Source organism: Apiospora kogelbergensis (assembly GCF_038363985.1).
Source record: "Apiospora kogelbergensis strain CBS 113332 chromosome Unknown utg000001l_segment0_segment0, whole genome shotgun sequence".
NCBI lineage: Eukaryota > Fungi > Ascomycota > Sordariomycetes > Amphisphaeriales > Apiosporaceae > Apiospora > Apiospora kogelbergensis.
In genome coordinates, this window is record NW_027117418.1 from 5,841,852 (window position 1) to 5,865,799 (window position 23,948).

Consider the following 23,948-nt stretch of genomic DNA (forward strand, 5'->3'; position numbering starts at 1 on the left):
CCAAGACCTACATAATGCACATAAATCTCCCTCCTGTCAGCTATGCGTGGCACTGCCTCCCCTGTCGGAACTCGAGCATAGCCAAAACAAAACATAAAAAAAGCCATATTCATATCCCCATGTTCAATATCGTCGTGGCACTTGCAGAACCCCATGTGGAAGGTTCCGAAATGCCAAACACGATTTTGGAACCAGAGAAAGAAAACCATCCCCCTCTCGGCCAGTGGCAGCTTGTCTACCACTCCTAGTATACACACCAATCGTGTGTTTGTGGTACATAGTCAGATACATAGTTACGTAACATCCCCAGAACTAGCAGAGCTACTAGTAGTTCTATTTCCACACTTTTAATAGACACCCGGCATGGTATTAGTCGGAATCGGAAATCCTCCGGATGGAGATGAAAACCACCAAACGTGATACTACATAGTCGATCTCGGAACCCATCCTGGGGGTAATGAAGTAGTGGAGCAATGAAACGTTGTAATACCGTAACGCCAAACCCGGGACCTGACTGTATCAAACCCTGTAACTTATCCGATCTGGGTATCCAAAATATTCGCTCGCTCAACAACCGCAGTTGATGCAAAGCTTGTGCTGACATTCCCTTTTCACACATTGCGGCCCCGATTGCCTACTGTTCCCTTCGCCGCATTGGCACTGTCCGGTGTCAGTCAGTTCATCTCTCGGTAGTGATTAACATAGTCTTACACATCTCGTTACAGCCCCCATTAAAGCCAAGGGAACTTTGGCCCGTTTCATATGTTGGCCGATGGCAGCTTCTTCGTCATCACGCTTTCGCTTCTTCGGGCCTGCAGGATGGCTATGGTACTCCCTGGGAGTTCCTTTCCTTCCCGGGTCCAATGATCCAGATAGGGGTGGAGGTTGCGACGGCGTCGCCGAGTCGCCATCTTCTGAATCAGAGCTCAGAGCCTCCACATGCGGCGCGTCTGGGTCGACATCCTTCCAATCATCAATCTCCTTTCGGGGCAATCCCTCGCGCCCCGAGAAGTGGTCGTCGATGTGATTAAAGCGTTCAGTGAAAGCCCCCAATCCCTTCCGTTCGATCTCGATGATCCGCTCGCAGAAGCCACACCAAAATCTGGCCTCGCAGTTTCGACCTACCCGGCAATGCTCCAGTTTGATCTCTAGCTGTTCGCCCTGGAGATTATGGTTCTTTGACAGGTGCTCCTTGAAAGTCTCACGTCGGTGACTTAGTTTCCCGCAAACTTCGGAGGTCCTGCCGTTGTCACAGTCCAGGTCACATCTCCATGCTTCATGAAGAAAGTGTTGGCTGTTCTCGTGCCTCTTCCAGTCGTTCTTGCTTCCGAATCTCTTGGTGCAATTTTGGAATGTGCACCCATAAGGTTTCGAGTGACGCTTCAGATGTTTTCTAATAACTGGTCAACAAGATGATGAGACCCCTGCATGAGTAAAAGCCAACTTACTTCAGTTCGCATGGGCGCTGAAACTTCTTGTCGCAGCCTTCGTGGGTACAGAGATGGCAGTTTTCGGGTTTGACGCCCTGTGGGATGTCTTCCGCTTTTGTCTCCAGGGCAGGCGAGGCCTCCTTTTTGAAGCCGAATTCTTCAAGGATGCCTTGCATCTGGAGTGCCTCGACAAGCTTCCTGCGTTTGTCTGGATCCCTCAGCTCAAGTTGCAGAGAAGATATGTCCGATACTGAAACGACCTGTGGTTCCTGCGCAGTCGATTTGAGTGCCCCGTGCTTCCCATGCTCTCCTGTAGAGGTGGAGTTCTGGCTTCCCTTATTGCACAAGTCTTTTGCTCCTGCAGCGGGAAATTGAGACTCGTCGCCCTCTTGTGACGTGCAGCTTGACGAATTACCACTGCGGATACCACGAGAGATTCTTGAGCTGCTCGGATATTGGTTTCCCTGCCTAAGATCCTCTGGCGAGATAAACTGAGAGTTTACCTCCTTAAGATCCGGTCGCTCAGAGTCGTTCCGCATGGATGATCGTAATGATTGGGTCAGTCGAGGCTGGATGTGCCCAATTGTCTCTAAAGAGTCCGGGATACTGAGTTGCTCATCCCCAGATACCAGCCCGATAGCACAGTTTGCTGCAACAGTCCCGCCAGTCATATGGCCCAAAGCCATTTGCGTATCGTCCAACTGGGGCCGAGAAATAGGTGCTGGAGTGGAGGCATCATGGTGCATAGCCTCCTCAGCACCACGATCCTCGCCGTGAGGCCAGTAGTTTTGAAGATGCTCGGTTTCTAGAGTTGGGCTGATTTGGAAGTCACCATAGTTTCCAGGCGGCTCAGGCACGCCAGCAAGATCTGGAAGCATGTCCTGTGCCTGACTGGAAATGTGGGCTTGTGGCCTACTGCGGTCTTAGTCAATGTAATAGGGGCTGGGTCATTTCTGCCATCGACATACTGATATATATTTCCCTCCAAATCCTCATCCTTGACGTTCTCAATTCGATGGACACGCCTGAGATGGGCTCGGAAGTTGTCTGCTCTGGGCCATATCTTATCTTTGTTTTTACACTGGCCATGAGGGCATTGAAAGCGATTGCCTTCAGGACTTTCATCAGGATGCACACTCCTCTTGTGCCGCTCAAGGTCGTTTGGTGTGCTGAAACCCTCGGCTCGGCCGCAACTGGGCACATCACAGGTGAAAGGCTTTGTGTGCCTTTGCCTGTGTTTTCTAAAGCAGCGTATTAGTCTACCTGCCGACCGTCGGTCTAGGGGGTATTCGCTTGGCCGTGCTTACTTGAGCTCCGAATTGGTCTTCACAGGCTTCTTGCAGGTCTCACACACAAAGTTCTTGCCATCAAATTGGCGCGCTGGCTGTTGAAGAGATTGTGGTTGGTGTGCCATTCCCCAGTCCCCAGGGGGAACGAGGGAAAATGGAAGTCGGAGAGGTGTCCGGTCAGGCTCTGTGTCTCGGCATTCCGGTCCGAAGACTCGTCATAAACAGAATTAGCTGTCACGCTCTGCTTAGTTACTTGGCTCCCAGTCCCATACCCCGAGTCCGAGGGAGCCATGCCTGGCGGGGTAGTCTCGCATTCTGATTCCATGTATCCTTCGCGGAAATGGCCCGGAAAGCCCATGGCATGGTTTTGAAGGTTTATGGTATGGATGCGAGACGGGCTACGCTCATCATCCTCTGGAAGCGCGAGGCCTTTGGGGATCCACGGGCCATCGTTGGTCGCATACCATTGCGAAATCGCGTCCTGGCCGGGCAAATTCCGAGGATGGCCATATGCGCCGGGCAAGTCCTGGCCATTGGGTGTATAGGATGGGGTCAGGAGAATGTCAACTTCTGACAAATTCCTCGAGTGGCTGGCCCGGGAGAACATTGGTGTATCCATGGGCCCCGCGGAGCCGCTTATGCCGGAGGTGGGCCCCATACCGGGGCGGTCAGTCATATCAAACGAGGTTCGCTGGTGCTACCGATCACACAGGTTGTCCGGGCATCGGCCGGCGTGTAGTGCCAATCAGCTGGTTGGGCCCGGATCTGGTCCAGCCCGGCAACAAGCCGATGTTTCCAAATCAGGCGATAAAGCGATCGGCAAAGATCAAGGTCAATGGGTATATAGATAACGGCGCGACTGCACTGTCGAGGGCGTGAAAGGCGGGTTTAGGAGGCGCTGTGAGCTTGGGTGTGTCAGTTTTGGGTCTGATTCTGCCTCATACCACGTCGCGGACCGTCTCTTCTGCTGGGTGTGGCGAGAAAGAAAGACGGATAGGCAAAGTAGTTGACTCTATGAGGCTGACCAACATTTCAGAGAAGTTGTAGGCAGCTCCGGCCGTTCAGACTTGATGGCTGTTTGCTTTCCTCGACGAGGGCAAGCAAACGTGTAGCGTTGAGATTGTGTTATGGTTTACTCGTAGAAAATCGAGATCAATTGATTGCATGCAGTCAGCAATTGTGCGGTTGAAAGCCGGCTATCGTCTCATCGAGAAATCGCAATTGCGCGAATGCGAGGATTCCAAGTCGGATCCGATTAGGCAGACGAGGGAGAACAGCAAGCACTAGGTTAGGCTAGGCGAGGGCAAACAGAGGCACAGGCAAGACAGGATGGTTGCCAGACAATCCGATCGCAACCCACCCCCAATAAACCAATGGTGAGTCGGGACAGCTCGATGCTAAATGGACATCAAAGAATGCATCAAATCAAATCAAGCCATCCAAACGTCAAATGGATATGACGTGGCGAGGTGAGATTTGATGCTTTTTTGAATGGCTATTGTTCGTTGTCGATTTGCCGGTTTGTCTGCCTCACATCTCAACCAAGCCGGGGCGCAGTCGCAAGGTCATAAGGCAACCAGCATGCAAAAGCGAGGCAGAGAGATTTTGGTTGCCTTGTCCCTTATTCGTGGCGTCTCGCTTGCCCATCCCGTCCACGCCTGCTGTACGCATAGTCATTTGACGGCTGGTTGTACAAGTCAAGCCAATCAAGACGGCTCATTTGTTGCTCCCCAAGTCCCCGAGACGGCATGACATGTATGCTGCATCTCCTTAATTTACATCAGCTACTCCCAGAAGTCCCGAAGACCCAATGAGGCCCATCGCGCCCATGCAATACATGCAGGTGAGGAGGGAAACAGAAAAGAGGCGACAGCAACGGTGAATGATGGATGGTGGATTGCAGAGCAACAGACTAGCCTATGTGCCTCCAATGTGCTTCAAGTGCTCCCCCAATTGGAGCTGCAGCGCACCAATTCGCATCGTGGGTCGACGACCGCAACACCTGGGCACGTATTGGATGTCGATGAATCGATGAGCTAACTGTTCACCAAGGGTCCAGACAGGCATTGGGCTTTTGACATTTGACGTCTCGTTGAACCAGTGATACCATTCCGCAAACTGTTCGTGACACTCCGGCGGTGCCGAATTGTGTCTCCGGTCGATTCTGCGATTCTGGAGTGCACCGGCTTCTTCGTCTGCCACGTGGGGGTTGAACGGTTGAGATCCGTATCGATGCCCTATCGTTTCAAGCGGGCTGTGCAATGGTCTCGTCCAATTACTATTGATAATGGGCGTGTCCCGCCATTGTCGTGCTGCTTCCGCATCCTGTATGTTTACATATGCACACGCGGGCCTGAAGATGTCTCTCGCCTGTACTTGACAGCAGCATGGCGTTCCGATTTTATTACATACTCTAAAAGCCTACGCATATGTTTCACTAAATACAGTACATATTAAACTGGCTTCATTATCTTCGATGGGCTTGATGACAAGCATTCTCTATCTGTCACAAACCTGTTAGTATGGTATCATCTGTGCCAGATCTGACAAGTAATCTGCCTAGACGTTGTTCATTATTGCTTGGCACATATGCGAGCGAGTACTGCAACGTACGAACGAGATTCGCTTGTTACTGTGTGTTTTTGTGATTACTATTCTGTACCTTTAGATGTTTCTTGATGGACATGTGAGCAGGTGTACAGGATGACTGTGCTCAACTATCACAGAGCCTATGCAGCGGGGGATATCGCCATCCGTCTGTATCACCGCTTCAATGAACATTTTATTTTTCTCCCTGTACCTCCTAGCGAGCTTCGCGGGTCTATCGCAACTACCGGTTTCCCAAGCCATAAACGTTGAGGAACCGCATGGTCTATGTTCAACCGACATGAGGCAATTGGCAATCGTGTTTCTGTTTGGGGGCGACAGAGATCTCAGTTTTCCAGTCGGCCGCAACAATGCACAACGTTGGTCGCGCAGTTGTATACACGACAACTACATGGTTCATCGCCGCCATTGAGCGTTCCGAATGGCCCACTGTCTGCGATTACCCCTGACTTCGGCACCTTGCCTCTGTCGACCCTCTCCGGATAGTGCGGCCACCGAGCAAATAAAGCGTCATGAAGGAAAGCTGCATACCATTCAGGTAAACCACCCTGCCAACATGTATATATATAGAGAGAGAGGGGGAGGGAGACATCTTTGATATCGAAGTGAACTTCATAGAAGCTGAGAGGCGTAATAAATCCGATTCAATCTATATCATCCCTGGCTAGTAATTAGAATGCTCAGTAGAGATAACTTGTAAGGATAAATTACCTCGGATACCCGTGTGTCGTCCTGGTGTAAATAGTCGATCCTCTATTTGAAGTCAGGATGCCCGCTTCTTTCCATGCAATCCAAATACAGGGGTCGTCAATAGTCTCAGCTCGTCAACGCGTGTTTGCCCTCGTTCAGAACCGGCCCGCGCCGCTGACATTAGGTGCTCTGCTTGTTTTACTCTCGCCTCGGCTGCATATGCGTTGCCAGCTCATGATACTACTGGTTCTTCTGGCAGACCGACCTGGTTACCGGGCTCAGGACAAGCTCTTCCCCGGTCCAAGTTTGCCTGGGTTGCAGCAAACCGTTCGAGCAAAACATGCAAGCACGTTATTGCTCGGGTCTCAATATTGGCTTGTTAACCAGGGTTGTGGTTTCCGATATCATATCTGGATCGAATGTATGCAAGATATCCTTGATCAATGGCAAAACTACAGGACAGGTACTATTTCCTGCTGATGGTCAAGGAATCGTATTCCAAATCTTGGCAAGATGAAACACTATAGCAATTTGAGGGATTGAACAAAGACACTGGTGGCTCCCTCATAACCGAGTCCGAGTTAGATTTATCTTTGTCCTCAGTCTTATAGAATACCCAGCGGGACCGTGGATGATCGTAATTATGCTGAAGGGGAAATCTCTCTGGCGATGCCACGCCCTCTTATCACAACCTACAAGCCCCCATGCCCGGTGCATATTTCCTTCGGTGTCTCGGCGACGTGTAGAGTGCCTTTTTCTCCCTCAAATGTATGTGACTCATCATCCTGCAGTCGATTCCATCTTCAGATAAACCGACAGAGCCGTTTTCTATCAACCGAGCTCTATTGGATGACGATTTTCATGTTCAAGCACCTTGTACATGATCTACCACCATATGCATCCCGGGGCGAGGAAGAACAAGCAATTAAAGAAGAGGTTTAGCATTGCACTCCTTGTCAGGCATGCTGTGGGGTGGTGAGGCTAAAGCAGCTTCGTTGTATTGCTGGCTTGCATCATCGCCATCATCCGGAAGGTAAGCCCAGTTACCGCTGGATGAGCGAACGTGAGCATGGGGTTTGCTGTGTCTTTCTTTGAAATCCATCTCTCAGGGATACGCCTGTAGGTGTGTCCAGGTCAGGGACAAATACACAACAGGTTGTAGCAATCAGATGGACATGTGGAAGATGATCGCAAGATTAAGGTATTTAAGCCATCGCAGAGCCCTGCGGTACTTGAGGGGATGGCTTCCATACCAGTCTTCGCTACTCAGTCATCATCGTACCCACCAGCACCGATAGGAGTTACATGTAAGAGAGAACAGTATTCACACTCTTGGTGAATTAAACAAGCAAGACATTACCAACATACAAAACCACCAATAGTTCATCGTGGTTCTCACCGCCTCGGTATATTGTTGTTATCGTCTATTCTTCTTCTTTCCTATTTGGGCCCCCTTTTCTTCACAGGCAGCTCTACCACTACTTGGAGCACGAAATCGTATTTTTCAACTTCTGTCTACATCCCATACGCAGCTTGCGGAAGGAGAAAGAATCAAAAGGAACGAAATAACGTGGAAGATGTGCGACTACGAAGAGTTCATCTTTGACTGCGAGCACTCAGTCGTTCGCCTCAAATCCCACTGCCACTTTGCCCGCAACGACCCAAACCACGAGTGCTTTGGAGTCAAGGTCCTGCGGCACTCATGGCCACAGCACGGCAAGCTCTGCGACGACTGTGCCTTGATCGCTGCCGCGAACAGCAGAACGTTCGAGCAGCAGCAGCAGCATCAGGGCCCTTATGGTTATGCGACGCAGCAGGGGCGACGGCGCTGAAAATACTAGCTAACCTATATTTTCACCCTCCGACCTGATCCTGAGGGCCATCCTCAGAGACGGGGGGAGACCAGAAGGGGGAACCAGAAACAACATGGCTTCACGAGAAGAGTGTGCTATAGGTTTCAGGATGAGGTGCCTAGCCGTCGCACCGCTGATGGGAGCATGACTGGCCATACCTTCATGTTCACCGCTCGCGATGGCTTGCCAACATTCGTCATGTCGAGCCGGGCGTTGGAATAGGGGGTGTGGGCAGCGTCATGGTCCAGGTGTGATATGTTCCACTACTGATGCTGACAAACCCCGAAGCAAAAAAGTCATTGAATTTTTGTATATGCGTCGGCGTTGCAGGCATTTGCTTTCTTCTGGTCCTTTTCCATGGGAGTCAACCTTGCAGTTTCTAGTTTCTATGTGTTGCCGAGCTTCCTTGTAGTGGTTGGCTGGTCCACGTCGTTCAGGGAAAGGGCAGAAGGGGGGGGAAGCGGTAAGACTATCCAATCGATAGTTTCTCTGTCAAGAAAAAGTTCTTGGCTGTTATTTTGTTTGCTCCGGCGTTTTGGCTTTTTCTGCAATGGGAAAGGCCACAGCATTTGATCGATGGTGACGTGGCTGTACTGAAGTGAGTTAGCATCAGGTAGTATAAGATAATTAAGTGTGTTTGGGAAGATGCGCCCTGTATAGTGATGTAAGTGTACTCACATACTCATGTTATACCTCGGGATTGTCCAGTTGACTGACCCAGCACAACATTATGTGCAAGCAACGACGTGAGGAGAGCTGAAAACCCTGGGTCGCAGTGGTTAACGCATGTCAGTATCCGGTTCATGAGTTTGGTCTTCGTCTGATTGTGCCCCTGGTCACACATCCATGCTTTTCCCAGGGTTTGGACTTTCTCGATCAGAGTCTCGGGGAGTTCTGAGAATCGAGGGTAAACATAGTCTCCACGCCAGTTGAGGCTGATTGAGCTTGATGGGTCTATAATACAATGATCCTATATAGGGCGCCTCATTCCGCCGAAATGGCTTGTGTATGTGCAAGGTGATCAATCTTCTGGGTTTACGGTCTCGGGGTTTTAGGCGCTTAGTAAATGGCGTCACAAAGACACTGCACGATTCCATCTAATCGGCATATCCGGCATGTATATCCTGGCGAGCGTTCGACTTGACAAGCTACGCAAATTCTGCGAGAATGTGCTGTTTGAAGGAAGAGCTTCGTCGAAGGCTGCCCGTCCCGTGTTGAGAATCTCCAGTCCGTTGGGCGGCAGGGTCATCTTGGGAACCCGCATATTCTCTCGATTTCACAAGGGGTACGTATCAAAACGGTATCATTTCGCAGTGCGTCTACTTCGAATACCCCCCATGGGTAGATGAGCCAGCAGAATGCCGTTATTCTGATTTGGAGTACAATATACAATGTTGTTCATGCCTCGTGCGATCACTTTTCCATACCCCCGACTGACGCCAAATATTCTTCGAAAAGTCGTTTTCCGTCCCGGACCCCTTTATACAACGCGCTTCACCTCGAAGAACCTTCGAAGCCACCAGACCTGGAAGACAGACTCGCCGATGACAACGCCAATGACAAACAGGTTCCACCACTTGACTCGGCTGTTGGTGCTCTCGGCCGTGTTGCGGTGGGTGCGCTCTCGCAGGACGATATATGACTGCTCGTCCTTGACGGTGTTCAGGATATCAGAGAGTTTGCGAACTGGATGGTTGTTAGTATATACGTAAAACCCTTTGATTCTCCCCATAGCCCGGGAACTGCATACCTTCGTTCTCGAGGGGATCCTTCTCGGCCTCGTGCTCGGACACGTATACTATGCCGTGGACGTTGAAGGAGACCTCCTTGGTGTTGGCACCCCAGTGCTCGTTGCCGAAGCAGTAGAGGTACTTGCCATCCATCTTGGCATCGAAAGAGTAGTCGCCGTTGGATACATCCTTCTGGAAGGTCTCATACTGGTTCGCGGGGTTCGAGATCTGCAGAGGGGGGGGAAGAAGCTGCCTATTAGCCATCATAACCATCTTTGCGCCCGTGGGGGTCAGGCCGAAGCGGAGGCTAAAAGCGTACCCAGAAGTCGATGTCCAGATTTCCAGCACTACCGAACTCGCGATCGCCAACCTGGAAGGTGACGGTCATCTTGTCATCCCGGTGGAGCTCCTCGTGGAAGCATTCGCGGCCATGGGCAGGGAGCTGGATGTTGTGGCCTAGCGCAGCTGGGAAGAAGCTGGCGGACAGCAGCAACGCTGCGGCGGAGAGGAACTGCATTGCGGTTGTTGTTGTTGTTGTTATTGTTGTTGCCTAAGCTAGCCCGGGGGTCGGGACAGTGGTGTCAGAAGAGAAACAAACAAAAAAATGGTGCAGCCCAGTCGTCGTCGTTGTCGTCGTCGTCGTGATCTATGCACACGCAGCTGTGGCTCACAAGCTCGAAAGGTTGGAGTTGACACTTTGCCCCAAACAGGGTCGCAATGGGTGGTTGAGGCTCGAGGCGGCTTAGCGCGATTCCAAATATTTAGTGGGGTTTACATGCTGTTACTTTCAGGCGACTTGCGCTGTTAGTACAACTGCCTACTGCCTGTTGCTGCCTTCTGCAGGGCGTGTGGCAGCATGCTTTGTGGCGGACGGCGGACGGCGGACGGGCCTGCATGAGTCCCCCTACCAGCCTACCCCCTGATTTTCCTTTTTCAGTACTCCGTACATAGACTTGGATCTTTTGCACTCTGGGATTGATCTGCCAAGTTCCGGCCTGGTCTCGTCATCCGCACCCACATCACATCCACATTTCATTATCCGTATTTCGAAAGGGTCAGGTCGAGATGCTATCTACATGTGATGTGATGGCTACCGGATACGGACCACGACAGGATTTGGGTGAGCCGGTGGTGTTTGCATTCAATCCTGGTTACAGACGGGATGCTTATTATTAGACTCGGAGAATTGGGCGACATTCTCTGGCACAGTAGGAGCCTCAAGCGCGTAGCATTCCACAGTCGGCATTCGTGTGCTATAGGCCATAGGCAATAGGAGATGGAACATGCTGAGTAGGCAGCCCACAATTCCTGGTGCGCACCAGCCAATCGCCGCCGTACACTTCCAGGTGGCCTTTTCTCTGCCACAGCGACTGGACTGCTGGCTGACTGCTGCACCCCCAAGGAGACAGAGGAGTACGTGTATGTAGGGAGGACCTGAACACACTTTTTTTGTGTGTTCCCTCGCCCAGGCCCACTGCCACTTTAACTCAACCTTAAACAATCCACTCAGACCAGAGTCCAGCCGCCCTCTTACTTTCCCACCCGGCATTCTTGATCTGTCTTCACCGACAACAACCCAACTTGCCCCCCTTTACGACGACACGACCCTCTCCATCTCATCGTATCGCAGCATCGCAACAGACATCTTCTCTTCATTCGGAGCAGGTCTCGTTGCAGTATCGAGAAAGAAAGACAAACGTACGTATGCTGATTCCTCTTGGCTGCATCGCCTCCCGCCTCATGCCCTCCTGTGCCATGCTCTTCCCACGCGCTGTGCTGTGCTCCAGCACGAAGCCAGTCCAGGTCCAGTGGACTAGGACACCAAGGCACGAAAAAGGTGGCATATCGCAACCTGCGCCTGCCCATCCCGACGAGTCTGCACAACCATCCTAGCCGATAAACCCAAACACGAACTCGGTTCACCTCAGCCCTGGGAGTCTTGCCCTTCTCTTCATCTACATCTACATCTACATCCCAACTTTCCTGGCCCACCCCGCACACGCACTACACCTTTGACCGGTTGTTCCTGAACCTGGGGTCCCCCTAATAGTGGCAGCCTGGGAACAGACTCGACCAAAGGAGACGACGTCTTGGGATCATAGCGCCGCGTCGCAGAAATTTGTCCATCTGTCCTCACCTCCAACGTTGATATCAATATCCTACTGCCCCTCCATTCTGCCCGTTTCACTCCGTCAGCAACAATCACTGTGGCCCGTCGCAGAACAATTCACTCTCCCCTCCCTCTTTTTCATCATCTCGCACCCACTCCAACAAAGGCGGCGACATTGGCCTTTTGTTCTAACTAGTTCTCTCGGACAGAACTCTGCCATCGAAGCCTAATTAACATCCGCGTAGAACTTGTATCGCATTTCGCTACCGAACACCGCTATCATGGGTCTCAACATTTCAAAGCTGTTCGACAAGCTCTGGGGGAAGAAGGAGATGAGAATTCTGATGGTTGGTCTTGATGCTGCCGGAAAGACCACCATTCTCTACAAGCTCAAGCTCGGCGAGATTGTCACGACCATTCCTACCATTGGTATGCCGCCTCCGCCGTTCACGCGGCGCTTCGTATTCGAACATGGCCGATGCCTTCCCCGTTCTATGCGCTAATATTGTCCCACCCCATACAGGCTTCAACGTCGAGACGGTTGAGTACAAGAACATCCAGTTCACCGTGTGGGATGTTGGTGGTCAGGACAAGATCCGTCCTCTGTGGAGACATTACTTCCAGAACACCCAGGGTATCATCTTCGTCGTCGATAGCAACGATCGCGACCGTATTGTCGAGGCCCGTGAAGAATTGCAGCGCATGCTGAACGAGGACGAGCTCCGCGATGCCATTCTCCTGGTGTTCGCCAACAAGCAGGATTTGCCCGTATGTTGCGCCCTCGGTTCTTCACGACTACGTGTGCTGTTAGACTGACCAAATCATCACAGAACGCCATGAACGCTGCCGAGATCACAGATAAGCTTGGTCTCCACAGCTTGAGACAGCGCGCCTGGGTATGTTTTCTATGCACCTGGGGAGAGAGAAATGGACGAGACTAACGTATCACATAGTACATTCAATCTACTTGCGCCACGTCGGGTGATGGTCTCTACGAGGGTCTCGAGTGGTTGGCCACTACTCTCCGCAAGGCCGGACACCAGTAGAGTTGGGGTAGTAGAAGACAAGCTTGGTATGGGTACGGCTCGTGTTTTACGGCCCCATCTCGTCTCCCTCGATAATCTCCACGGTCGGTTGCATTTCTAGGACCAAGCCGTTTCTCCGCAGCGTGGTGCAATCGACGCAGTCCATCAATGACGCATCTCTCTCCCTCCTTTCTCAGAAAAGCCCATCCTCTGGTGATTATTCTGGTAACGCTCTCCTGGTCTATCATGAATTGCGGAAGTATGATTTTCGGAAGAATGAGGAAAGGGGCGTACCGGGATGGCTTATGTACGAATTGATATTACGGGAAAGAAGCACAAAATGAGAAGACGGCTTTTCTGCCTTTTTTGCGATAGCCTGACTGACTCGACGAATGGCGTGTGACCAAGAATTGTGCTTATCGTCTCTATACTGCCTCTGTGTCTCGGGGTCAAGCCGAATTGAGTTCCGCGATGTCCAATCTGATTATGCATGAACGAGGATTCGCCTTGCTCTGGTGTTTCCGTTCTCTTGATTTCCTTGGCGCCAGGCTGAACTCAGATGGATCAAGGTTTCCTCGTCTCCTTGTCCTTAGCACACAGCTTTTACTTACTTACGTGTGTATTTTACGGCTGGGTATCCACGTCCTGCCAATCCCTCTATCACTGGCCAATCGGCCGACAGGTCCGCTATCGGCATCCATCGGCTCGCCGGTTACTACCGTGTCAGTGACTGTAGGTACCGGGCCTTTCGTAGCCAGAACACCCCGCCAAACTCAACAACGCTGAGAGGTTCCCTTCCTTGTTGTTTGTTCTCGGTGTACGTCAAGACGCAATTGGCTCATTCCGTGGCATTCAAACATCAACTGCTCAAGATGAAGCTTGTACAAGCCTTGCAGCGAGGCCGAAGGGCCACTGCAGGCCTTCAATTGCAGCCATCGCGCTCCGGGGCTCTGTTATCGCGGCCCCTCGGCACATTCGTCGTAACAAGGCAGCATCAACATTCACCGCGGACTGCGCTCTCGTCTTCTTCTCCGACGCCATCCGGCAGAACCAGCCGCCGCCATGGCTCCTCTCTCGCCTCGGACGAGCCCCTCCAGAAGACGCCGCTGTACGACCTGCACGTGGCGCACGGCGCCAAGATGGTGCCCTTCGGCGGCTTCCACATGCCGGTGCAGTACTCGTCGCTGTCAGTCTCGCAGTCTCATCACTTCACCCGGTCGCACGCCTCGCTGTTTGACGTCGGCCACATGGTGCAGCACCGGTTCTCTGGCGCGGGCGCCGCCGCCTTCCTCGAGCGCATCACGCCCGCCTCGCTCGGCTCCCTGCCCATTCGCAGCAGCACCTTGAGCACGCTGCTCTGGCCGGGCACCGGCGGCATCGTCGACGACACCATCATCACCAGGCTGGCCGACGACGCCTTCTACGTCGTCACCAACGCCGCCTGCCGCGCCAAGGACCTCAAGTACCTCGACGAGGAGAAGGCCGAGTGGGAAAAGAACAATGGCGCCGCTTTTGAGCACGAGGTCATGGACGGCTGGGGTCTCGTGGCCCTGCAGGGTCCCCTGGCCGAGGAGATCTTGAGCTCCATCCTAGTGGCGCCCGAAGAGTCCAAGCTGCGCGAGCTCTACTTCGGGCAGTGCCGGCCCATGATGGTCAAAACGCGCGGCGGCGAGCTGTCGCAGCCCATCCTGGTCTCGCGCGGCGGCTACACGGGCGAGGACGGGTTCGAGATCTCAATCCCGCCGGCCGACACGGTCGCGGTGACCGAGTCCCTGCTCGAGTCCGCCGGCCCGGAGAAGCTCCAGTTCGCGGGACTCGGCGCGCGCGACAGCCTGCGCCTCGAGGCCGGCATGTGTCTGTACGGCCACGACCTCGACGACACCACGACGCCCGTCGAGGCCGCGCTGTCGTGGGTCATCGGCAAAGATCGCCGGCATCCCGCCTCCAAGAACCCCTTCCACGGCGCCGAGGCCATCCTGCCGCAGCTGACGCCCAAGAGCAAGGGCGGCGCGGGCGTGTCGCGGCGTCGCGTAGGCCTCGTCGTGGAGGGTGCTCCCGCCCGCGAGGGCGCCGAGATCATCGGCGCCAACGGCCAGAAGATCGGCGTCGTCACGAGCGGCTGCCCCAGCCCCACCCTCGGCAAGAATATCGCCATGGGCTACGTCCAGGACGGCTCCCACAAGGCCGGCACCGAGATCGAGGTCCTCGTGCGCGGACGCAAGCGCAAGGCTGTCGTCACCAAGATGCCCTTCGTTCCGAGCAAGTACTGGAAGGGAACTGCACCTGCTTGAGTTCATGTATCTACCTATCTAAGGGGAAGATTGGCATCCTGATTGGGGCAGATTTGGTTTGGGAATTCAACTTTGAGGCGTTCATCTTACATAATGTACATACAGACATGGCATATGGCATTGCACCTTCAACGGAAAGCCATCTTACGAATCTAAGGATTTGATAACACCACTCGAATACCAAGCTACTGACTGAACAGGAATCAAAGAGGGCCTCCTTTTTAATAAGTTAGAAAGTGTGTGGCCATGCTTGCCCCGTGAAAAGAGAAATACTATTTTAGACAGGCAGCACGAGTATGACAAAGAGTTATTAGAGTGGCTACCAGTCGCACGTCTACTCAAAGTGTACATATCTTGCCTGTCTTCTTGTCCAGGGAGGGCACCCAACCAGACCCTACATTGACCACTCGCCTCCTGGAATGCTATACCATCACGTGTAGCTACGTCACGGTAGGGCCACGTGGGGTGCTCACTAAAAAGGCAACGGAAGGTATTTTGATACTCGTATTTTGGCTATCGACCTAGCTTCATCGAACCAAACATCCCAACCCAAAACGCCATCATCATCAGGCATTGCGTTGCCTTTTGTGAAGAGTCTGCTAATGCCGCTATGCCCTCCCTTTCCTTCTTCTTTTGTAAGGAGTCTGCTATGTACAGCCCTCTACCCAACCAGGAAAGCGGCAAGAGATCCATTCGATCATGACCATCATTATCTTCATCAGAAAGCGCCTCTCCAATCGATTATTTTGGAAACAAAGGCCGCTTCGACTTCACTCACACACGCAACCAAACCCATTATACAACACGTCAACAATATATACCGCAGAGCCGAATCCTATCTGCCTGTCTTTTCACTCATATTAAGCGTTAGGGTCCGACTCGGGGAATTCGGTCCCCTCAACCACAACATCTTCAACCGGCAGTTCGACATCCTTGATGGGATGGAGGAGCATGGGCGGCAAGCACATGCGGCCCTCGCCGCCGCGCATATCACCAACGGTGGCGCCGTTCTTACTCTTGTCCTCGGTCAGCTCGAACTCCTCGCCGCCATCGTTATTGACCTTGAGGCCGAGCCACCGCCGGTATAGGTTGGGGGCGAAGCCGGAATCGTAGAACCAGGTGATGCCCCGGAGGTTGTGCTCGCGCTGCCCGAAGACCGAGGTGCGGGCGCCGCCCGTGGCCGAGTTTTTGCCATTGTTGAGCGTGCTCGCCAGCACCGCCGTCGGCCACTCGCGGTCGACGTAGAGCGGGTGCGGCACGAAGACACCCTTGTAGCCGTGCTGCAACGCCACGGTGCCCGGCCACATCTCGGGGAAGGCAAAGTGCTTCTTGAAGGCCGTCTCGCGGTGCATCGTCATGAGAAGGCGTCGCGAGAGACGGGAAGCCGTGATGATCTGTGCTCGTCGCGGGGGCTTCTCCTTGTAACCCGTGATATCGTCTGCCAAAAGCCACGTTGTACCTTCGGGGTCGAACAGAGGATTGAACGTGATGTAGTCGGCCTCCTCGCCAACACCCCAGACGTACTTGTCTTTCTCCATCGTATGCGGCGGCTGAGGATCGTTCTCGGGCTCAAACCAATCCTCGGGATCGGTTGAGCGCTCGGGTCCCCAAACCAGACTGTTCCGTACGGGTGCCTGTTTTCCTTTCCCCTTGTTGGAGTTGAGCACGCCCTCCCACATGTTGTTGGGGTCGGCGGTTCCCATCTCGGCCTGCACGCGTGCCATTTGCTTGAAGTCTTCCCAGGTGCCGTGAACCGAGGGGACGTAGTAACGGCCGTTCCGCTCCCATAGGCCCTTCCTAGGCTGCTCCTTTGACCAGTTCTCAACCTTGGTGAAGAAATCGTAGTAATGACCGGTATATCTGATGTCCATCTCCCATTGCCAGTAGTAGTCGTATTCGGGGTGTTGGTCGGCGAAATATTGCAAAGCCATCGACAAGCCACGATAGACTCCGTGGACGGGCAAGTCGGGTCCGCGAGTGAAGAGGTCGTGGATTCCTTGGTACAGAGCCAGCATTTGCGTCTCAGTCCAGAGCGTAGCGAGACCCTGGAACTCTTCGGGAATAGCATCCTCGATCCTCTGCTGATAAGTCTTGGCGTCGGCCCAGATGGGGTACTTGGCCTCATTCTTTACTTGAACAAGAAGATGCACGTCGTAACGACCGCCGGATGCCAAAGCGACTTCCGTGATGAGGGAGCGCATGTACATGATGTCTTCCTCGCGCCACGTATATTCATCCCAGCAACGCACAACAACAGCCGTGCGGGAGATCTTGGCCGATGCGTTCTCCTTGGTCATCGCGTCGCCTGCGGGCTCATCCGTCGTAGACTTGCCCTCGGCTGAGGGCAGCTCTGGGCTGGCTTCTCGGACAGCAAGTGTCGAATTGGCTTTGTTGGCAATATCCGGCAGTTCGGCAACGCCTTCGCTGATGTGAAAGCCATGGGGTCGAGAAATCCTCTTAGGCACAGGGCTGTATCGGAGGGCATTGGCTTGGAAGCAGCGTTTCTGGGCATCCGCCCAGTCCATGTTTCGCCAGTCGACTTTAGGCGTTTTCTCCCAGGTGATATCCATGCCTTCCTTCTCGCCGTTCTCGCCCACGCCGAGGCCGCCAGTTCGCTGCGAGTAGCCCATTCCGTATGGCGAGTATCTGCCGTAGCGTTCGTAGCAGATATCCTCGCTAAAGTTCAGCAAGTCGTAGGAACCAAGTACAGCCTCTGGGAATCCATTCGGTCTCCCGTCCAGGTATCGAACCGGAGGTACGCGCATCTTCTTCTCCTTGTCCAAGAAACACTCGTTGAGCTTCTCGGGCTTCATATTGAAAATGCTCTTTGGGTGGTCCGCGAATACCTTGCTTGAAGGTCGGTCCCTGGCGACCAAGTCCGGGCCCTTTCCCTTGGACTCCTCTCCATTGGGGTCTGAGTAGGTGAAGTTGACAAAAGCCAACTTGTCGATTGGCGGCTCGTCCTGTGGGCGGGGGTACTCGGCCTCGTTCTGTTGGAAGGATACCAGGTTCCTCACGCCTCCATAATATCTCGTCAAGAAGGGGTATTTCTCCCATACCGGCGGCGGCGGCGGTCGCTTCGAAATCAAGCCGCTCGTCAACCTTCGGTTATCGTTCTGGCTTGCGCGGATAAGGCTGAACATGAATAGGAGTATCGTCGACACTAAGCCGAAGCACATGTACCGCACCACTTTGTTTGGTAAGCGGTAGCCCATTGACCTCCCCGGCCGCCGTGGTAGCGAAAATGTCCGTTTCGCCATTATAGGCGTCGCAGAGGAAGGTAAAGAGGTTGAAGTCACCCTCGAGTTGCCTGTGCTGGGGGATGAGTTGACGGAGTAGTCGGTTTCGTAGTCGGAGTCATCTGTGTAGTCGTTGGAGTTGCGTTCTTTCGAATTGGGGTTCTCGTAGAGAGGAAGTTTCGATTTTACGTCGCGCGAGCGCAACGGGTTCAGGGAGAGACCTCCCATGGGGGGCGGCTGGAATGGGGAGGGCTGGGAGCGGGTGCAATGATCCAATTACACTTTATGATGGATTCTATGTGTATGCATGCTACATTAGTTTCCTCTCTCTCTCTCTCTCTCTCTCTCTCTCTCTCCCTCTCTCTCTCTATACACGTCACGATGAATGCAGCAGATGCTGGGCTCTGGAAGTATTGTGCTGCATACCTTTGTACAGAAAGAAAGCTCTCTGCTTTGCAAAAACTCAAGAACAACCAGTCTCTGAAGCAACGGCGAAGACCATGCCAGAAGACAAACGGCGGGGCGGCGACAGTAAATACAACGACGACAACAACAAAGTCGTGGAAGTATATCGGGATTAGAGCCCAGGCTGCGACGGGATGATGGCAGGGCACAACAAGAAAGGTTGTTGTCAAGTCGTCTGAAAGTTGGGACGAATCTTCTTCGAGTCGTTGAGTGGCAGTCCACAAAAAAAGAGGTTCCTTCCTACAGCCGGCACGTCACTTATTGACGATTGCTTGTTTCACAATGCGATGCGACGCGACCGCTCGATGTCGTTCCTTGGGTGCCGAGTCACGGGAGGGATGCTTCTTTCCGTGTGCCGTCTAATCCACCACCAGATATATGTAGATAGATGCAATGATCAACGAGGAAGAAAACCGGGAGGGAGGTTCGCTCCCACTCCCCCCCCTCGAGCACTTACATGACATACATACATAACCAAACCAACAGCATGGACAAGACGGCGTATCCCCAATTGGGAAGCATTGATACATCTCCCGGCCAATGGCTGGATGGGCATCCCTGTGGATCTGGCTTTATCTGGGCAGAATTGGCCGTCCAGCCTGTCATGGACCAGATCGCTCTCTTGGCACCCACTAGGTTGTCGTCACCCCCCCTTTGGCGCAGTTGTCAGGAGCAACCCTTACACCGATTTGCTGTCACTGTCACTTGTCCACAACCGCCTTTGCAATACCTAGCCTGCCGGCCTGCCGATGTATCATACCGTCGCGACATGCATACACATACACGCACATTGGTTCCGAACGTATGAGAAAGCTGCATGTGTGCAAACATGTGTGTCAAGTGCACACAAAACTCGACATCCGGGTGGTAGGTGGGTGTGGTGCGACAAACTGGAGAACTACATCAATGCACGCATATCTACATAAGCTTACGACTCACACTACTTGACTAGTTGAGGTCCTGCCTTGTTTCAACGTAGGAATTAGAATGCCATGCACCATGGGGGACCATACAAACCCACTGCTACTATAAAGATAGACGGGATCTTCGCTCCTGGCGATCATATCCAGCGCTATATACATGACTACATCCAAGTGCTACCTCATTTAGCTTGCTGTCTTGTGGTTCCCTCTATTGTTGTGTAGCAGCGCTCTGTGAATGAGTCGACTCAAAACATAGTGTTATGCATCGTTTATGTACATGCGACAAGCACCCGGGTCTCAACACTTAAGAAACCGAGAGTGCTTGGTATCGCAGCAGAGCTCACAGACACCCAAACCCATGCAAAAACGGCTTGCCTCGTCTGCGCAAGATCGAGAAATGCGAGAAAGACGCATTCCCAAGCCGGCACTGGGCCATCGCCCCAAAAGGCGTGACAGATGTCGCACCTAGGGGGAAGGTAGATAGTTATATAGAGTACAATGCGTGATTATGGGGTTCAGATCACATCTTATTACCAAAGAGACAAGAAGCCTTCTTCTTCTTCTTCTTCTTCTTCTTCTTCCTTCTTCGGCCGTTCAGACATCGGTTGCTTCATTATCTTGCCCCTTTCCGGACCTGCGAAAACGCTCCCGGCCCGATGCAACAATCGCTCTCACGGTCCGGCCGTCAAAGGCCCGGCCGTCCATCATTTCGACGCAAGCTTCCGCCGCCTCGGGCGCCTTGAACTTGACGCTCACGACACCATCCTCCTCCAGATCGTACAGCACCACGTTGGTCACCTGGCCCAGTCTCGAGCACTCTTCGCGAATGTCTTCCTTGATGTCCAACAGCGCAGCCGGATCCTCCTCGAGCTCCTTGAGTGTGAACATGTGCCGTAGTATCACCAACCGCTCCTTGCGCATGTTTGTCTCGAGCTGGGCGCCGTAGGGGTCATCGTCGTCCCAATCAGCCAATTTCGCGTCCAGCTTTTGCGTCTTCTTGATGATTTTTTGCTTGTCCTGCTCGCGCGCCTTGTCCCTGGGCTTGGATAAAACCACTTTGTCTGCTTCGTCGCCTGCCGCTTTGGCGGCCGCCTCTTCTCCCGTCTCCTGTTGAGTTTTCTTGTAGCTAGAATCCGCCGCCTGAACCCGCATCTTCCCACTCGGAAGCCCCGACGCCGAATAACGGAAATCCGTGTCATCCAGCAACATGATGGCCATCTCTACGCTTTGCGGCTTGAAAAAGACGATCAATGCGTCGCCCTTGAAGTTGCCGCTGTCGTCGGTATAGAGCTTGATGCGCGGGCGTCCGCTGTCGATCTCCTCGGCGATGACGCCGCACTTGCGCGAAAAGGCGTCGTGCACCTCGTCTATGGAGACATCCAGCGGCAATCCCGTGACGTAGACGGCCGTGTTCTGTCTCGGTTTTTTGGGCGGCCGGTCGCTCTTCCCGCCGCCATTCTTCCGTTTCCGGCTCGAGGGCTGCGCCGTGGTCTCGTCGTCGGCGGGGTCGGCGTTGGGGGCACCGTAAGCTCGTTGTTGTTGTGCGACGAGGTCTTCGTCAAAGATGGGGATCCAGCGCTTCAGCTGCGAGTCGAACTCGAACTCGGTCCCGTCATCCTGGACCGCGATGAACTTGTTGTCCGTTCTCGAGAAGGAGATGCGCTCATCGCTGTCGAATTCTTGGGGGTCTATCGGAAATGACAAGCTCGGGGGTGCCTCTGTCGCCATGGTGGTGATTCTCTATGTTTCGGGGGAGCACTTACTCCCAACGCTGGAGAAAGAAAACCGTTTATTTGTAGTACTAATAAACTGAAAAACATACTCGAGCTCCGTCCGATGGAAGCAGGGCGGAATTACTTCCAAGGAATCTTGGCAAGTACCTGCCTAAGATCTTGGGTCCACAAATACAGTCCCGTCCTTTTGCATGTATAACTACCTGCTTTTACTACTTTTACTTACATACATACATACATCAATCCGATACCCCCACTGCCATCAACTCGGTGTAGTTGCAACTTGCAACCTACGACATTATGATAGAAATGCGTGCCGTCACCTTAAGAAATGTTTATTCAGAGCTCATTGGGGTATAGGACAGAACACATGGATGAGACAGACAATCAGGCTTCCATCTTCTCGGCTTCAGGCATCTTGCAGGGTATCAATCTCATACTCTTTCGCCATCACCCACCAGCCCGCCGCCTCAATGATCTTGCAGACTATTTTCAGCTCCTCCATGTTCCGCGGCGCATACACCAGCGCGAACTGCCTGGGCACCGGCATTCTGAGCCAGGTCTCGCATGCGAGTGGATGACGTTGGCCCCAACCTTTCTTGAGAACCTCCTTCAGATCGGACGGGTGAAGGTTCATGTGCATGGCAAAGTCTGTATTGTGCACATGACAGATCTCGCCCTGGCAGGTGTTGTTGAAGGGGTAGCGGGCGAATAGGCCCATGCCATGCTTCTCGAAACAGGACGTGCCCACTCCGATATTTTCAATGTTTTTGTCACTGTGTTGTTGTAAAATCTTCCGGAGCCTCAAGTAACACTCCTTTGAGCCCTGTTGGTCAACTTGTCGCTGAGGGGCAATGCCGACAACCGTAGGCCGTGGTCCGCATCGATAAGGGAGAGGGGAGCGTCCTAGCAGACCTTCGGCCGGCTCCAGTGTTGGGTCTTCCCGGAGTGGTTCGAGGGGGTCCCGTAATGCCCAAAGTTTGAACCAATTGATGCGGAGATAGCCTTGTATGTTTGCTGGTGTTCCTCCGGGTCCCAGCTTCAGATAGTTATAAAAGTCATTCCGGATGAACAGGGCAACAGGCACTAGGCCGATGAGAAGGACAATAACGAAAGGCTGCAAGAGATGCAACCCAAGAATCAGACTGATGGCCAGCGAGAAGATGGCTGTCCCATCTAGGGTAACAGATAGAGGATCTTGTCTGAGAGACACACTGATGGTGAGCCTGTCCTCGCTGTCCTTAGTCATCTCGACCATGGGACTCGAAGGGGCGTGGCCCGCTTGTGTGTAGGAGAGAGACATGGCAGATCAGAGTCGGGCAGTGAAATGCGTGCGTGCGTGTGTAAATGTGTGTGTAGGATAAGTGTAAGCGTATGTGTATATGCCAGACAGGAGTTTCCAACCTCACACGAAGGCAGGCTGGTCTGCAATGGGAGTGGGAAGGCAAGTCTGGGGGCTGGAGGGATAGCTATGGCAGCAGAGGGTCCTTGAGGAAAAGAAGGCAACTGACTGGATGTATCAAACCTTGAGCCTAAAGCCTCGAGTATTTGTAGGCGTGGTGCAAAAGAATGTGTGTAGAGAGGACAGGATAGAAATAGCAGGGGAAAGGGAGGGGTATCGTGGTCTTCTTATTCTCCCAGGGGGTTCCAGGACCATGGAGGAGCCAGAAAGAGTCGAACCCAATGACCGATAGGTCGTGAACCCTACGTGAGTAAGAGAGACGGGTCACGTAGGTAGTGGGTAGGTATGCGAACCCATACGTACGGGGATGGAGGGTTGACGTCGGCTGCATTAATTGATTCATTGGGACTCAACTGACTACCTCTCTCACTAGCTAATGGCCCGTTTCTGGGAAAGGACCTTCGAAACACGGCTCCGGGTCAGATAGGCGAGACTTCCTACTGGCCGCTCGTGGCCGGAATCAGCACTCTCCACCCTGACGCAGTTACTAACCACCACTTTGCTGGGTGTAGCTTGACCACGCCGACGTGGAAAGGTGTGAGCCGCAGCCAGGCCTGCAGGATTGCTTGATTGGATACAACCGTCGCTTCGGGCATATGCCCAGGTGATACGCGGGACCAAAGATGGTTTCGTGTGTTTCCCCACGTCGGATCTTGTGCTGTCGCCCACAAGAGAATTGAGTATTCTTTGCCGGGGTGGGCATTATGACAGCATGGGAAAAGGCATATCTCGATCGTCAGCGGCCGTTCACCGTGGGATGATTGCCCAAAACAGCAACACATGCTGGTATGGTAAGGCGGGCAGGTTCGTAGCCTCTGTTAGTCGCTACATAGGTTATGGGGGGCGGGGGTCCAGTCCGTCAGTCATTCGGGCGGACTACTCGGTACTGCAGCAGTAGCTGCTGCTGTACAACTAGTGTTAGGGTGCATACCTGACGTAGCATGGGGTACGGAGTATAGAAAGCAGTGTTACCACTGAGTGATGGAATAGTGCGACCAGTAGTCGAGGACCGTTCTTTCACCGATACTTGGCCTCAGCTGACCCGGCAAAGGTCAGTGAGCTGGACTTAACCTCTGTCCCTACATGATACGAGACATGAGA

General features: G+C 53.2%; 8 protein-coding genes across 8 annotated transcripts; 3 read left to right on the forward strand and 5 right to left on the reverse strand.

The window, feature by feature from the left end:
- Positions 1-696: 696 nt before the first annotated feature.
- PG998_001876 (uncharacterized protein) lies at positions 697-3,326 on the reverse strand (the record flags this gene model as incomplete). Its single annotated transcript, XM_066868694.1, has 4 exons — positions 697-1,393; positions 1,449-2,342; positions 2,399-2,656; positions 2,785-3,326. 4 exons carry the CDS (start codon positions 3,324-3,326, stop codon positions 697-699), a joined length of 2,391 nt encoding a protein of 796 aa, XP_066737109.1.
- Positions 3,327-7,593: 4,267 nt separating this feature from the next.
- PG998_001877 (uncharacterized protein) lies at positions 7,594-7,848 on the forward strand (the record flags this gene model as incomplete). The annotated part of the gene is made up of 1 exon (XM_066868695.1): positions 7,594-7,848. The coding sequence occupies one exon, from the start codon at positions 7,594-7,596 to the stop codon at positions 7,846-7,848; it is 255 nt and encodes an 84-aa protein (XP_066737110.1).
- Positions 7,849-9,349: 1,501 nt separating this feature from the next.
- On the reverse strand, positions 9,350-10,116 carry PG998_001878 (uncharacterized protein; the record flags this gene model as incomplete). The annotated part of the gene is made up of 3 exons (XM_066868696.1): positions 9,350-9,555; positions 9,620-9,827; positions 9,919-10,116. 3 exons carry the CDS (start codon positions 10,114-10,116, stop codon positions 9,350-9,352), a joined length of 612 nt encoding a protein of 203 aa, XP_066737111.1.
- Positions 10,117-11,990: 1,874 nt separating this feature from the next.
- PG998_001879 (ADP-ribosylation factor GTPase of the ras superfamily) lies at positions 11,991-12,755 on the forward strand (the record flags this gene model as incomplete). Its single annotated transcript, XM_066868697.1, has 4 exons — positions 11,991-12,138; positions 12,233-12,477; positions 12,540-12,605; positions 12,663-12,755. The coding sequence occupies 4 exons, from the start codon at positions 11,991-11,993 to the stop codon at positions 12,753-12,755; spliced, it is 552 nt and encodes a 183-aa protein (XP_066737112.1).
- An 851-nt stretch (positions 12,756-13,606) lies between these two features.
- On the forward strand, positions 13,607-15,025 carry PG998_001880 (glycine cleavage system t protein; the record flags this gene model as incomplete). The annotated part of the gene is made up of 1 exon (XM_066868698.1): positions 13,607-15,025. The coding sequence occupies one exon, from the start codon at positions 13,607-13,609 to the stop codon at positions 15,023-15,025; it is 1,419 nt and encodes a 472-aa protein (XP_066737113.1).
- Positions 15,026-15,885: 860 nt separating this feature from the next.
- On the reverse strand, positions 15,886-18,492 carry PG998_001881 (uncharacterized protein; the record flags this gene model as incomplete). Its single annotated transcript, XM_066868699.1, has 1 exon — positions 15,886-18,492. One exon carries the CDS (start codon positions 18,490-18,492, stop codon positions 15,886-15,888), a length of 2,607 nt encoding a protein of 868 aa, XP_066737114.1.
- A 1,754-nt stretch (positions 18,493-20,246) lies between these two features.
- PG998_001882 (uncharacterized protein) lies at positions 20,247-21,380 on the reverse strand (the record flags this gene model as incomplete). Its single annotated transcript, XM_066868700.1, has 1 exon — positions 20,247-21,380. The coding sequence occupies one exon, from the start codon at positions 21,378-21,380 to the stop codon at positions 20,247-20,249; it is 1,134 nt and encodes a 377-aa protein (XP_066737115.1).
- A 414-nt stretch (positions 21,381-21,794) lies between these two features.
- Positions 21,795-22,688, reverse strand: PG998_001883 (uncharacterized protein; the record flags this gene model as incomplete). The annotated part of the gene is made up of 1 exon (XM_066868701.1): positions 21,795-22,688. One exon carries the CDS (start codon positions 22,686-22,688, stop codon positions 21,795-21,797), a length of 894 nt encoding a protein of 297 aa, XP_066737116.1.
- Between the last annotated feature and the right edge of the window lie 1,260 nt (positions 22,689-23,948).